This window comes from Pterocles gutturalis, unplaced genomic scaffold (genome assembly GCF_000699245.1).
Source record: "Pterocles gutturalis isolate BGI_N339 unplaced genomic scaffold, ASM69924v1 scaffold11296, whole genome shotgun sequence".
Classification (NCBI taxonomy): domain Eukaryota; kingdom Metazoa; phylum Chordata; class Aves; order Pterocliformes; family Pteroclidae; genus Pterocles; species Pterocles gutturalis.
Window position 1 is genome coordinate 36,810 of NW_010097862.1, and position 16,621 is coordinate 53,430.

General features: G+C 36.7%; 1 protein-coding gene across 1 annotated transcript in view; it reads right to left on the minus strand.

The window, feature by feature from the left end:
• Nucleotides 1–14,734, minus strand: part of LOC104471478 (contactin-associated protein-like 4) — a gene marked incomplete at its 5' end in the record, with an annotated part of 49,198 nt that extends 34,464 nt beyond the window's left edge. The window contains 4 exons of the mRNA XM_010086832.1: nucleotides 1,456–1,599; nucleotides 3,576–3,760; nucleotides 3,930–4,133; nucleotides 14,587–14,734. Coding sequence (XP_010085134.1) covers nucleotides 1,456–1,599; nucleotides 3,576–3,760; nucleotides 3,930–4,133; nucleotides 14,587–14,734 — 681 coding nt within the window. The remainder of the gene's footprint in view (nucleotides 1–1,455; nucleotides 1,600–3,575; nucleotides 3,761–3,929; nucleotides 4,134–14,586) is intronic.
• Nucleotides 14,735–16,621: the final 1,887 nt, after the last annotated feature.

Sequence of the window (16,621 nt, forward strand, 5' to 3'; positions counted from 1 at the left end):
AAGGTTTGTCTCCGTCTTTCTTCTATGTCCTTTTTAAATAAATTTAAGAAAAACAGTCATTAGCCTCTGGCATAGCAAGACATTAAAGTGTATCTGTTTTCATTTTCTTCAAGGATGATACATAAATAAATAAAATCTCTGTCTTATGAACTCAGCTGTAGAGAAATGAATAGTCAACTGAACTGATCCACAGTGAAAAGGCAGTCGTGAGATCAACAACCTTTGTTAAATGCTGAAAGTTTACCACCTGCAGGTTCCCCGTCCACCTTATCTGCACAGCTGCCTGATACTGTATCAGACCAGCAAAGTGGCTATTTAGCAAGGATTCTATGGTAACGTGGATACTTTCTGGTACATTTACATTATAAAATATCTCCTAAAGAGTTCTGACAGTAGCACAACAGTTTCAATCATTTGAGACGAAGGTGATGAAATTTCCAATGACAATAGTTTCATAGTTTTCCTTTCACTAGTCCGCAAAGAGCCTCCTAGAACTGCCATCTCCCCGACATACATCAGCATCGTGCACAGGGTATTATATGGAGGTATCAGTTTAGTTAGTTCTGGAATATTTCAGATGAGCTTCACATGAGAAGAGGTGCCTGTCACACATTTTTTCTGGGACAGAGAAACAAATTTGATTGTTCATATTCTGAACTGAAATCCAAATAAAAAGATTAAGAGCTTGAAAACATTTCATATTTTGTTAATTATTTTAAACTGATTGTTTCTACCATACCTCTGCATTTTCTGCTGCTAAATAAATAAATAGTGTAAATAGAGATAGCTCTTGTACTATTGGAAAAAAACCCAAAGGACTTAGTAAAATTTAGAGAAAATCTTCTGTAACACAGATGAAAGATGGCTTGTTACTGGAACTGTTTCTCTAAATGGTAGGGATTTGGCTAATGCAACTGTTGGCCATGTCACAATAAATGCATTAAACCCACCAATGTAAACTACAGCTCTTCAGACAAAGGGTAGTATAAATTGCAAAGCAGAACTTATCTGTCAGAATTATAATGCTCTGGAGAAAACAGAGTAGATCAGCTCCCTGAGCAACAGAAGGCTTTAAAATGTACTGCTTGTGTTCTTACTAGTCAGGTACAGAAGTCAAAGCCAGCACTTCAATGACATCAGATACATCTTATTTTACCCACTGGCTTTTGGATGTGTACAACAGTGAGATACTACACAACAGTGAGATATCAAACACATCTGAATATCAGCTAAAGAGTTGAAGAAAAAAAAATGCATCCTGCACTGTCTATTGGATGAGTCTGTACAGCAGCAGATACAGAATAGCCGAATTACCGGATTCATTGATTTTTCTTTGACTATAGAACACAGATTTTACTAGAACCATGTGTTAACAAGTTCCATATGAAAGCAGCTATGGTCTTTGTCTTTTATCTATTTTGCTTATCAATTCTTTCTTAACTATGAACCTCTTACCACAAGGTTGATCTGAGATTCATGCCTCCTGGCAAGGTCAATAATGTTCACTTCGTTATAATAAATATTTTCAAAACACCCCTGAAAGTTCCTGTGTGACAATGTCTCTGATTTTCCAGGCACTGGGGTCCCTCCAAAGCTGAGCTTAGAAAGAGAAGAGAAATGAATGATACTATTAAGTAATTTTCTAAGGCAAGAATTTGCCAATAGCATAAGAGCAGAAGTCAAACACTGGCTAATAATGAATCTGCTACTTGGTTATTTCCTTGTATTGCATCTACTTATTAAAAGAACTAGATAACAAAAATTACGCTATATCAAGTCATATGTACATCTGAAATACTGTCTCTTTTTTTTCTTCTGAGGATGGCTCTAAACAGTTGCTTAGCATAGAGTCTTATCAGTTTTCAGGGTCCATTACAGCTGCAAAACCAAGGAGAGGAAGGACAAGGTCCAGTATACACAGACCATGTTGGACAGCATTAAAAAGAAGAACATTTACTAACAACTTCTTCAGGAAGTTTGAGCCTGACTTCTCCACTGTGCAAATCATAAATACCATAATAGAGAACAAGAGTGCATCAAATTAAATTACTCTAGGGCAAATTCAAACAAAATGAAGGGACATACTTTTCCTTCTCAAAATGCTTAAACTGTGCAGTTCTTTGAAGTGATGCTGTAGGTTTACTTGATTTCAGAAAGAGATTGGAAGATTTAATAAAACTAAAATTCCATCAAGACCTATTAAATTCAAGAATATCACTCTGTCTTAGTAAGTCCCTGAAGCAGAAACTGTTAGAAAGCACTAGGTTATTTTAAAAAAGCATTGCCACAAGGGTGACCTGAGTTATACTCAGGTATATGTTTCCACTCTTGGGCACCATCAGAAACAGGATGCCAGTTTAAGTGAAGTTTTGAACTCACCCAATTCATAGCTATGCCAGTTGACATTGTAGAAAAGGTCAGTTTAAACTATTTATCTTTCAATTTTGAGATTTTACTTAATATTCAAAATCATTTTATTAAAAAAACTAAAAATTAAATATATCATGTTTCATTTAGTTATTAAATTGATAAATTTTTGTAGTCAGAAATACAAGTTTAAATACAGTGGTTCATACTTTTTTGGAAGTCTTTAGGCTTTTTTTCCCACTTTTGCTTTCCTTTCTACCTTGTATTAGTAATACAATAACTATAGTATGGGTAAGAGTGTAAAAACTAATTTGCAATACTGGTTAATTTAGTAAACTAAATCTATTTACTGATCAGTTAAAACTAACATTTGCTTTTCCCTTTTGGTTTTTTTTGTTTGTCTGTTTGTTTGTTCGTTTTTTTTTTAATTGGTACGATCCTCCAAGCCTTGGCATTTTGGCTCAGATTGAGAAATCTAAAGCAGAAACATTACTTTAATCTTGTGAATGATAACTTTGAAATGGGATAATGCAGATACAGAACAGCATGAAATCTTACTCTAGACTACTTAAAAACTCGAATGAGTAGAATAAAGTAATTTAGACCTGTGGGTTCCAGACACTTTGTCCTATCACTCATTATCTCATCCAAGAAACAGGACAGAGGCAAACATAAAGCAGCCAGTCACCACATTACAGCTGTGAAATAATTGTATTTTTAACCATAGGTGGGAAACTGTCACAGCAATTTACATCTAGTCCTTTTCATTAATGTACCATTTGTACAAGCAGATTTTTTCACAGTACATTTGCAAGATTTAACAAGAATTTAAGTTTTAATCTAAACATTTCTAAAATAATTTTATGTTGATTTATTATAATTTTCTTCAAGCCATAAAATCATAACTTTGAGTTGGGGCTCATCCCTTATGTTTATATGCTGTTTACCACATTTGCAACACTAATGAAACAAAGATATTAAAATAATGAATTCTGAAATGAAAAAGATGGTCTTTTGAAAATTTTGAGTTGTAACTCTAGTGGAGCATGAGTAATCTAAAAATATTTTTCTTTGATTCATTCCTTTAGGAGACAGAAAATCCCTTAAGTCTTAAGTGCTACAAACTTAAGTTCTATCTCCTTTGCTTGTTTCACTTCATTTACATAACAAAGTTAATAAACGTAATAAAGGAAAGGTAATTTTCACACCTCATAATCAAGGTCCAAATAACCGAATTCCCCTTTTGCATGAAAATGGTGACTATGTTTATCCACTGTAAAGTTTACTTGATTGTTAAAGTGCTCAATGAGAACAGAATGCCAGTGTTGGTCATCCAAAAGGCTGCCCAGCGTAATATTAATTGGGGCATTAGAAGGATGAGTTTTAGTATCACCTTGAAAGAAAAAAAAAATTATTAATTCCACAGAAGAACATAATTATTCAAATATATACTGCTAGTTTATCATACACCATACATTAAAATCCACTTAGCAAATTAAAAGATGTTTTAATCAAAAAATACCTAATAACCTTACTAGATTTTACGAGAGTGTAGCTATTACCTAAATTAATGAGTAGGGACAGCTTCCCTTTTATTAATTCCAGGATGATATGGTCTCCATTTTTTCCTTCTCTGTGGAGGAGAATTCCATCACTTTGCATTGTCTTAAACTTCAGAGAAATCACATCTTTCAGTGCATTCACAGGGTTTTGATTAAATGTGTAAATTAGGCAACTTTTCCCATCAAAGCCAACCACCTCGGACCCTAGAAGTAAAGAAATGAAAGACAATGTATAATGTTATGTCTAAAATAAACACTTTAATGTTACTTCAACACGATACGAAGTCCCACCACTAACACACTTAAATTTGCCTGTCCCCAATAAACTGTAGCTTATTTCTCCTATTCCTGTTCTTTCTAAAATGTTAAGGCTGTCTTGTTTTAAAGATGATGCTATCACTAGATAATAAAGCAAGGTGAGCAGAAGACATCTGCCTTTTATTCCAGTCTAGTCCTAATCTTACATACTGAAGGTCTTCCTTGCCTTAGAGCCATAAAGTACTTTGAATACTTCTATTCTTACTGTATTTTTAAGGCGAGAATTTCTATTAATTTACCTGCAATCAATTACAATTTAAAAAGTAAAGAAGATAAATATTATGTCCATTACAGTTAATTGATTTTCAGGGACTTCATACAGGCTGTAGATCTATACCACTAATAAAAACAATCTGGATATTGGTAAAGTAATTCAAAATAATATCATAGTATACTATTCTAGGGAAGAAACAAACATATTCTAGAATGAAAATCTGTCAGCTGTCAGTAGGGCCTGGCTCTCTTTATAATTTTTTTTTTTTTAACTAGCATCATAAACAAATTACAACTTTAACTGAGTTGAATTACTGTTTTAATACTGGAACACAGGTCTTTGTATTGTCAGTTTTCCAGTATGGGTATCACAGAATTATTCAATAGTTGAGGTCATGCAGGTCTGGAGATCATCCTGTCTAACCTTGCCACTCAAAGTAGGGTCAGGTCCAGCAGGTTTCTTAGGGCTGTGTCCAGGTTTTGAGTATTTCCAGGCATAGAGAATATACCTCTCTAGGCAATGCTTGTCAGTATTCAACTGTCCTCACAGGAGAAAGCCTTTTCAGGTCATGCTAATTTCCTCTTGTCCTGTCACTGGACATCACTGAAAAGATCCTGGCTCTGTCTTCTTTACACGCCCCCATCAATTATTAATACACATGGGTAAGATTCCCCCCCACACCTTCTACTCTGCAGTTGCCGCTCTCTCAACCTTTGCTCATGTGGCAGATGCTCCAGTCCCTTAATTATATTTGGGTCCTTTTCCTGGATTTGCTCCTTAATGTCCATGTCTTTCTTGTTGTAGAGATCCCACAAGTGGACTCAGCAATTCAGGTAAGTCTCATTACCACGACCGAGTAGAGGGGAAGGATAACCTTCCTCAACTTGCTGGCAACACTCTTCCTAAAATAGCCCAGGATGCTGTTGGCCTTCTGTGTCTGGAGGACATGTTGACAGCTCATGGTCAACCTGGTGTCTCACAGAACCCTCATGTCTTTTTCTTCAAAGCCACAGTCAGCCCCTAGTGTGTACTTGTAAACCCTTGCTGGGATTATTTCTCCACAGGTGTAAGAATTTACACTTCCCTTTGATGAACAGCATGAGATTCCTGTCAGCCCATTTCTCTAGCCTGTCTAGGTTCCTCTAAATGTCATCAAACCCTCTGGTGTGTCAATGAGTCCTCCAAATTTTTATTGGCTGCAAGCTTGCTGAATTTACACTCTGCTTCATCATCCAGGTCACCAATAAAAATGTCGAACAACATGGAAACCAGTAACAACACAGGTGATACACCACAAGTGAATGTTCTCAGCTGGACTTTGTGCCACTGATCACAACTCCTTTAGCCGGGCAGTTCAGTCTATTTTCAGTCCAATTCATTGTCCACCTAAATAACCTATACTTATAAATTGTCTGTAAGGACATTATAGGGTACAGCATCAAAACTCTTGTTAAGATAATTAACACCAAACACTCTAAGTTATATCACTCTAGAAGGCTATTGGTTTGGTCAGGCATGATTTCCCCTTCATAAATACATGCTTATTATTTCCAATAATCTCCTCATCCTTCATATGTTTGGAAATGGTTTCTAGGATTATTTGCTGGTTCATCTTAACAGGGATTGAAATGAGGCTGACTAGCCTGCAATTTCCCAGGTATTCCTTCTTGCATTTGTTGAAGGTAGGAGTGATATTTGCTCTCTTCTAGTCTTTAGGAAACTCTCCCAATTGCCACTACCTTTCAAAGATAAACAAATGTGGCCTCAGAATGACTATGGCCAGTTGCCTCAGCACTCTCAGATGCATCCCAGTAAGTTCATGGACTTACATATGTCCAGCTTATTCAAATGTTACATAGCCTGACTCTCCTCCTCTACTGAGGGTCTCCCTTGCTCTAGTCTTTCCTGTGGGCCTCAGAGACCTAAGATTCCTGAAGGCAAGTCTTACCAGCAAAGACCAAGGCGAAGTGGGCATTGAGTACCTTGGTTTTATCCATGTCTTTTACCCCTGGGTCCTCTGCCTCACTCAGCAGTGAGCCCGTATCTTTTCTTGTCTTCATTTTGCTCCTGTTGTACCTGTGAAAGTGCTTCTTGTCTTCCATGACCTTTATCAGTTTCAAATCCAGGTGGTTTGTCTTTCCTAATCACATTCCCATGAACAAATGTTTCTGTATTGCTCCTGGGTCGTCTGACCTTGCTTCCACCTCTTCTGCACTTCCTTTTTATTCCTGAGCTCAGTTAGGATCTCCTTGCTCATCCATGCAGACCTCCTGCTACTTTTGCTTGATTTCCTGTTTGTTGGAATAGGTATTTCTCAAGCTTGAAAATCAAACAGCTTTCCTGGATCCCTCTTATCTTCAGGACCATCTCCCATGTCACTCTTCAAACAGGTCCCTGAGCATGCAAAAACATGCTCTCCTGAAAGACAGAGTTGTGATCCTTCTTTTTGCCTCGTTCCTTACACTCAAGATCTTGAAAATCGCAATCTCACAGTTGTTGTAGCCAAGGTTGTCCCAGCTTTCATGTCCACTATCAGTTCTCGCTTGTTTGTAAGTATGAGGGCCAGCAGAGCATGTAGTCTCGTCAGATTCTTGATCACCTGTGTTGGGAAGTTATCGTCAAAGAATTCCAGAAAACTCCTGGATTGCTTATGTCCTGCTATATTGTCTCACCAGCAGATATAAGGGTGATTAAAATCCACAATAAGTACCAAGGCCGGTGAACCTCAAGCTTCTTCCCACTGAAGGCCTCATCCATTTCTCCAGTATCAGGCAGTTTGTAGCAGTCGTTCACCACAGTGTCACCACCTTTGGTCTATTCTCTAATCCTAATCTATAAACTCTGAGTTGTCTCATTATCTGCCCCCCAGGCAAAGCTTCATGAACCCCTGCTTCTGGCTCACATAAATGTTAACTGCTTTTCCTCTTTGTCCTGAATAGTCCTTTTTAAACAGCCTGTATCCATCTACGGCACCACTTTAGTCATGTGACCTGTATCACCATGTCTCTATGGTCATAATGAGACTGTACTCTTTCAAATGCATGAGACCTTGATTTCTTCTGTGTGGTCTTCATTTTGTGTGCCTTAGCACACAGGTACTTCAGAAAGGCATCTACTTGTGTTGATTTCTCATAAAGAGTGTGAGAGCTTCCTCGATAATTTTTCCCACATAGCAGCACTTTCCTATTTGTGTGTTTGCCCTTGAGATGGTTGAGTGCTTGCACTTCAACCCTGGTTTGGTGTTTCCATGGTCCCTTTTGTCCACCTGAGCCTGAAGCCTTTGTTTCTCAAACCAGTCCACCACTTCCTCCTTGGATTTTGGGCCATCATCTCCCTCCACCACCATTCCTAGTTTAGAGCTCTGCTCACCAGGTTGGCCAGACTGTTGGAAAAGCGCTTTTGTCGTACATGGTCAGATGGATTATGTCTCTTCCTAAAAACTCTTGCTCCTCAAAGAGTGTCCGAAGGTTGTTGAATCTGAATAATTGCTGCTGATGCCAGCTATGCAACTAGTCATTGTCCCAAAGGATCCACCCAGTCCTCCTTAAGCACTTCTCACTTGTCAGCAGAAACAAAGAAAACACCTCCTGAGACCCTATGCCCTTGCTTCTTGGCCCTAGAGCCATGTAGTCGTGCCTGATTCACACCAGGTCTCCCCTGGCAGTACTGGCAGCAGCCACATAGAATAGCAGAAGAGAGAAATAGTCCAAAGGCTGGACAAGCCTCGACAATCTCTCCACAATGTCCTCTATCCAAGTCCCTAGCAACCAGCAAACCTCCTTAGAAAGCAGAGCAGACAGGCAGATATGGAGGCCTCCAGCAACTGCAATGGGGAGAGCTAGGGAAACACCTTAAAGGTCATCTTTATAGCATAGAACCGTATAATAGTTTGTGTTGGAAGGGACTTTTAAAATATCATCTCTTTCCTTGACATGGGCAGAGACATCTTTCAACAGATCAGGTTGCTCAAAGCCCTGTACAAACTGACCTTGAACATTTCAAATTAGTGGGCATCCACACCTTCTCAGAGCAACCTTCTCCAGTGTCTAACCACACTCATCACTAAAAAAACAGATAAACAAAAATTTTTTCCTTATGTCCAATCTAAATGTACCCTCTTTCAGTTTAAAACTGTTCTTGTGCTGTCACTAGAGACCATGGAAAAAACTCTCTCTCCATCTTTATTATAAGCCCCTTTTAATTATTGAAAGGCCACAGTAAGTTCCCCCCAGAGCCTTCTTTTCTCCGGGTTGAACAACCCCAACTCTCTCAGTCTTTCTTTACAGGAACTGATAACACTACAAAATGCTCATAGAGTATTCACAGTTCATAAGTAAGAAAGAAAAAGGTAATTGCCCTTGAAAGATACATTTGAAATAATGAAGATGTATAAATGATGATGAAGAAGATGAATAAATGAAGATGTAAAGAACACTTAATAAAATATGAAGTTATTTTTCGACTGACTGGTTGACTTCCTGCAAGTCAATGGAAACCCATTATCTATTTCCTAACTTTATTTAATTTTGCTAAAAATATTTCTCCACCTTGTCAACACGAAAATGAACTCAATTCAAATTAACTTTGGTACTTAAAGTCAGTTATTTATATTCCATTTTCAAAAACTCTTGTCAAGTGAATGCAGATATGTTTTTAAATATAATTTCTTGATTTTCTTTACATCTTGATAATGTATATTTTACTTATGAAGAATTCTTTTAGCAAATATGCAATGAAGAAATATGACATTCTATCTAAAAATGAATCCTAGGGTGACTTCATTATGTCATTGAATGAGTGTGGACAGTAAAAGCATTAATCAATGTTAAATTTAAGTAATGAGTACAAAGTTTAATACTTTCAATAAATTTTTTAATAATAGAACTTGTACATTGTTATATATCTATCAAACCAGATAACTATACATATTTTTAACAGGTACTCTCAGCAGCAGGCTTTTTTGATTGGGAACATATTCTTGTTACTAGGTATCAACACAAGAGCATAAACAACATCCAGCACTGCTCTCCAAAATCCCTTACACTATTTTGCAGCAGTAGCTCCTAAGAAGCAAAACCTACTCTGCCAAAATTTGGAAAATAAACAAAATCAACACTTCCCCCCCACCACCATGCATGAATGAAGATTGTAAAAGGGCTGCAGATGTTAAGCAAAATTCTTGTAATATTTCTCACACGTGTTTTGTCTTCACCATCTGTGCTTTATGACTAGAAATAAATAGAAAGAGTTTTGAGAGGTAGAGCTTGGGTTTCCTACAGGGTTATCAGGATAGACAAAATAACCCCAAATACCCATGGTGCCATAACACTTTCCTCTTTCATATTTACCAAAGAATCTAAGCTTCTAATAGTCTCTTGACTTGAATATCAGTCTCCATGGGTTTTCTCTACTGTTATAATAAGGAAAATAAAAAAAGTGGATTTGCTTTGTGAACACTCAACTTTTATTTTCAAAATTTACAATGTGTCTTTCTCAAGTTAATGTAATCTAAACCCCTAGCATACTGTGAAAATACCTTTGGAAGTGATGAAATGCCTCTGAGAAACTGGAAATACTGAGAGCCTCCTCACACACCATAGAACTGAGTGTTCTAATGATCCTGAGCAAAAAATTTAGGTGCAATACCTTTGAAAAATGATTTTATTTTTGTTGATCTTTAAATTATCTAATGCTCTATAAGGAGAAAACTTAAAACAATGGAAACAGGCATTTTAAAATTTGTTTTAGATGTCCTTTGTCCTGACCAATTTTGTTAAAATGTGAAGTCTGCTCTTTTGTTCTTTCCAATTTTGCAGAAGGCAGACCTGAAAAGGTTCTCAGTTTTCAGAAAAGTTAGGTAAACAAGAGTTAAGTATTGCTTTAAACAAAGCCTTTGGGTTAAAACAAAACAAAACAAAACAAAACAAAACAAACAAAAAAAAGTGGCATGTTAAGCTTGTTCATAATTAACCCCATTTAAAATGAACTCTAACATTCACGTTCACATCAAGCCCTTGAAGACAGCTTATCCTAGTTACGAAGAGGATGGGAAGTCCTTTCTTTGACGTAACTGCCATCAATTTTATGCATCCCAGCAAGGTAGGGAATGCTCAAGAAGCCTCAACACATTAATAGTGTTAGAGAACTCTGGAAGAGGATTTGCATAATCACAGTTTCTACATTGATTGTTGTTGAGCACTGCATCTAACAATGTTTTAATGTAAAGTATGGATTTAGTTCCCAGTTATCTTTCTCTTACAATCTTATACAATTGCCATTTTCACATTTAAAACCATCCTGCCTGTCATATAAAAAAAAACATTTTTTTTCGCCCTATTTTTCGCTTATTGGTTTACAGAGGATGGAATGAGAAAGACAGTGTTGTAATGAAGGGAGAAAAGAGTAAACCAAAAAGAGTAAGCCAGAAAGACTTATAATTTCCCCTTTTTAGTGCCAGAGGAATAACTTAACCTGAACTCTATTTTACATGGTTTAACTGTCACACTCTGACATTTCAGGAACAAGACACAGGAAATGTCTGTAGAGATTTGTCAGTCTCTTTTGCACAGACTAAATAGGAAGAACTATTAGGCAGAGGTTGAGAGAGATTTTGAGGTAGGGTTTGTTTGGGAGCACAGAGTGTTTGTTGTCCACATGAAGCCAGGTAGTTCACCTGGAGGTAGAAAACATATTTCTTTTTTTCTTATGTGAAAAAGACTGTAGAACAAGAGCATGAAAACTGAGGAAGGCAGAGGCAGCAGAGTGAGGAAGGAGAAAAACTAAAAAAAAGGATAGAGGGGAACTCTTTTAATGTTTCATATAATGTTCCATAAACACTACCCTTATTTGGTTTTTCTGTTCCATAAATGCTAAGAGGCAAAAATGGAAGGACTTTTTTTCTGGATGGATGCTTTACAAACATATGAAATGTGACAGTCCTTGGCCTAAAAAAGTTTATAGTAAAATAAGAGTTCTGTGGAATTTTTTTTTTTTTTTAAAGGAAACAAAACTCATAATAACCTGGTTCATCCTACAGACATCTATCATGGACACTACCAAACTTATTGAGACTGTAATTAAAGAGGAAACATTCATTCTGATTACACTAGGCTAAGCTACTCAGAACAGGTATTTGGCTGAAAGACAACAGAACAGCAACTGGAAAGTAGTGCTAGCAGTTGTCCTTTAAGTATTACTTCACAAAGACAGTAATTATTTATTTTGGATGTAACAGACGTGTATTTTTCAGTATCACTTTATGGAACAGTGAGATTAACTTTACAAATTCTTGCATTCTAAATTCTTTAGTTCTAGTTGTGTAATTTGCAACAGATAAGATTAAAGGAAGAAATTGCTGCATTTGTGCTTGAATACAGAACACGGTCCACATATTTGGTGGTAAATGGAAAGAGAGTTGTTTACTCTTACAGTATAAGACTCAGTGAGGTCTCTTTGAAGGGAAGTAAGAGAAATGGGAAATCTGGAAACTGTGAATTAAAGTGAATTTTAGGCCTACAATACTGTAATCACCTGGTTTGTCTTCAACAGCAACCATTGTTCAAAATAAGTAAAGATATGATAAACAGTGTGCCAGTCATTTGGAATGAAAGCATTTATACTTAGAAAAATTAATCATTTCAAGAATTCACATCATTATTATAGAGAAAATCTTAACCAGCTTAAACAAAAATTTCCATATTTTTAACACTGACATGTTTTTTATGCACTGCATTACAGTGGATAATGGATGAAGAATCATAGAATCATAGAATGGTTTGGGCTTGAAAGGCCCTTAGAGATCATCTAGATCCAACCCCCCTGCCACGGGCAGGGACACCTTCCTGGTTGCAACCAGACCAGGTTGCTCAAAGCCTCATCCAGCCTGGCCTTGAAGACCTCCAGGAATGGAGCATCCACAACTTCTCTCTTCACCACCCTCACAGTAAAGAATTTCTTGCTCATATCTAGTCTAAGTCTGCCCTCTTCCAGTTTAAATCCATTACCCCTCGTCCTTTCGCTACATGCCCTTGTACAAAGTCCCTCCCCAGCTCTCCTGTAGGCTCCCTTCAGATACAGGAAGGCTACTATAAGGTCTCCTCGGAGCCTTCTCTTCTCCATGCTGAACAGCCCCAACTGTCTCAGCCTGTCCTCATATAGGAGATGTTCCAGCCCTCTGATCATCTTCATTGCCCTCCTCTGCTCCAACAGGTCCATGTCTTTCCTGTGCTGAGGACTCCAGAGCTGGATGAAGTACTCCAGGAGGGTTCTCATGAGATAAGAGTTGCGGGACAGAACCACCTTTCTTGACCTGCTGGTCACACTTCTTTTGATGCAGCCCAAGATATGGTTGACTTTTAAGGTGCACGCTCCAACAGCTCGATGTCCTTCTTGTGTTGGGGTAAATATTTCTTTTAAATTCAGCTTAGTCTTAGAAGATAGTTATAATTGATTTGCTTCCATATGTTATCTGTAGGTTGAATCCTTTACCAAATAAGTAAAACACAGAAAAAACACATAATCTTCCTCAAAAGTAGTTACTGACCACACATAAAACATTTTAACTGTGTTACTGCTTATTCTATATCTTTTATTGTTTTTAGTAACATGGACACTGTACTCTTTTTCTTCTTTAGGCTCACAGATTTTCCATTGACAGCATGGTAACAGGGGTATCCCAGAGGAGAGCCATAAGATACCTTGCAAGGTGTGATAGAGAAAATTGCAGTAGTGAATACAGATAGTTAAAATCTAGATTTCAGACATGTGCAAAAGAGAGTTCTTCTGTTTGGAAATGTTTGAGAACAGGACTTTGAGTAAGGATTTAAGCATTGCCAAATGCACAAGGTAAGACACAAAGCTGATTGATTTTTAGTGAAGCTTAAAGACAGGAAAGAAGGTACTCTCATCAAGTACCAAGGAGATGAGATTTCAGATGGGACACTCAGATGACCCTTCAGCTGGGAATGATAAAGTCATCTGTTCAGCCTCCACTTTAGACTTTTAGTAGTCCTGACACTTAAAACAGTGGAGGGTAAATTGAATCTTGGCCAATTAGATTGTTCCAGGAATTGTAAGTCACATTCCTAATCTACAGGCAGATGTCACTGAGGAATTCTGTGTGTTTTTAGCTTCTCACACCCTTCTCCTGGTACAACTTGTCTGCTCTCTGGGATGGGACAGTTTGCCTAATTTCTGAGGTGTCTTAATCTCCTGCAGCCAGATTGAAATTTTCAGTATCCTTAGTTCCTGGTCTTTTATTCATTTTGCAAAGCCAAGTTTAAGGCAGTAAGCCCAGAGATGTGTTTTACTGACATTCAGTTTAAAGTCAAGTACTAGTGAATGGTAGTAGAAGAGACATATGTGGAGATCATTCAGAAGAGATTTGCCATGTAAAGCATGATTTAAGCATAGAAAAAAAAAAAATCCTACAAAAAGCAACCGACAGAAGTACTTAAGCAATTAAAGAGATTGCTTAAAATGAACTTTGCTTCCCTCATGGAGAAAAGATATGGAGAATAAAAAACAGTAAACAACTTACTAAGAGTTCAGAGATTAAGAACTGTAACAGGAAGACAACAGGAAGATTTACATTGTCCAGCAGATCAATACAACCTAACACTTACACATTTGTCTTCCAAATGCCTATATCACTTACTAATGTTTTATTAATGACACAAAAGTTATCCTAAAAGTACTACTTAAATATGTAAGAACTCTGAAGTATCCTTCAATTTTGTGTTCATGGGTCTATCTACTTGTACTCTTATTGGCTCAGGACCAAGACCATATATATTTACAACTGTAAACATCTTCCACATTTTTCCCTTCAGATAGAAAGCACGCCATATTAAGATGCAGTTTATAAGACTGTCAAAAAAAAAATTTTACAGCAAATCAAATACTGGATTATGTCCACACCATTCATTCCAACAAAGAAAGTACTAGAAAATAAGCATCACATACTGTTAGCTGATGCAGAAGGAACAAAGTCTGCACATAAACTTACTGAATCAGTTTCAGTTAAGATTAAATTTGAGCTCAGAAATCTACTTTCAAGTGAAATTTAGGTAGAAAAAGACTATGATGAATAGTTGTTTCATTTAGCGGATTCAGCAAAACACTTACTGTATGGGCATCCATACACTTCAATGCGCATTCCAATTCTGCCGTTCGTATTCCAGTCCAAAGGCACAAAACGGAGAAATCTTGCTTTAATGGAATGCTGAAGCTTATAGAATACAACATTGTCTGCATTTGTGTTTCCCGAAAAGGCCTAGAAGAAAATGAAAAAGAGATCAGCCACATCCATATTGAATACAGAAACATATTGAAGTATTGTTGATCTTTTCATTTTATACCCTCATCTGGCAAACACCAGAATAAAGCACAGGAGTAAAATGTAATTGTCAGTGAATTCCATGGGAACAACCACTGAATCAATCATGATTATTTTTCTGGATCATGAGTTAAGTAATCTGTGCATTTAGTACTGACACCACACTCAGTGAAAAATCTCTCAGCTTTTAAAATTTAAATGAACAGAACATTTCAAAGCCAAACATTCCTTTCACAAAGTGTGTTGAGCATCCTGTCATTTCAGGATACTTTTTCATAAGACAACAGAATGAACTCTATGATTTCCTCTTACCAAAAGGTTAGATAAATTTCATTGCAAATCTGTATTTTAAATGTGTGGTATGCTGCATCCAAAAAGTTCTTATGCTGAGAGACCACGGTGTTAAAAGACTCTGGTTTCCAACTAAAGAATCCAGAGTATTATAGAAGGATTTCAATACAGTGTTCTGTTGAAAAATAAAAATCTAACTTTTTTTCCCAGGTGAGAGATAAAAAAATTAAGTATTATCATATAAATGTTTTTTTGGCAGTATTTAACAGATGAGACTCCTTTCCCTTCTTGTTACATAAAGAAAACAAAGAAATATAATGAAATGTAAAGAAGACTGTAAAAAATATGAAGAGTTGAAGTAATGAACTTTATCATCTTAAAGACTGGGCAATATTTTCTGATTTTGTTGGTTACACGTTCAGATGTTGTGTTTTGTTTTGGTTTTTTTTCTTGTTGCCTGTTTGTGGTATGTGAAGCAGAAATAATCTGTTCAAATATTTTGGATCTAAATATTTGATAAATTAGACAGAAATAGCTCTCTGAAATATTTTGACAAACAGAATTAAAAAGATTACGCATTTCTGGATATATAGACAGTACTCTTGCTGTAGCTGTAAGCCACAGATGTTGCAACTGCAGAAGTATGTAGAAACCAACATCTCTAGGTATGCGGCTTCTCTTTCCATAAGTTTTTGAAGCAGAGGTGACCTTAGTTGCATTCACTATCTACCCTCCAATATATGAATCTTTGCACCTTCCCTCCCCTGTATTAGTAGAGTTTTAATAAATTCTAATCTATGAATATTCAGTAGAAAAAAAAATAAAAAAAGAAAAGAAAAAAGAAAACCACTAGTGAATGGGCTCATTAAAGCTAACCTATTAAGCTAGTAAATAAGCAGTGGGAGTTGGTGACTCTGAATGTCCACATCACTTTCAGCTTCATGTTTTGTAATTTTACTATCACAGTGGGTGAAAATGGAAACATGCTAAACAAGCACCAGAGAAAAGCTACTACTTGGAGGGTGAGAACTTTCCAGACCTCTTGTCCGTTCAAATCCCTATTTGCAGTCTGTAACAAATATAGCTGCCAATTAAAGTGCCAATTAGTTTGTTGACTGAACCAGAACCCAGGCCCAGAAGTTTAAGTACTGGGAGCAAATTAAGTGTTAGATTAAGATTTAATTTTTTTCCAAAATGATTTTCAGAGGGCAGCCTCCTCATGAAAATTAGTTGTTAAGTTTTGAGTACAGAATGCATATTACTTGATTTTTTTATTGCTGGGTATACTTAAGCCATGTGTTCTTAATTTAAAATTATGTTTTTTACTTCAGTAACAGCTTAAAAGTAATTCAATCTACTCCTTAAACCATTCAGAATGGTCAGTTTCACTATCATTATTTTTAGCTGTCATTCTACAAAGCTTTTATCTTGAAAGAACCCATTTTAAAGTATATCAAACTTCTTTTAAGCTACCTACTCAATTTCCAACCCTCTAGTTTCTTTACCTCAATGTATTTTAACCCTGCTTTGAAG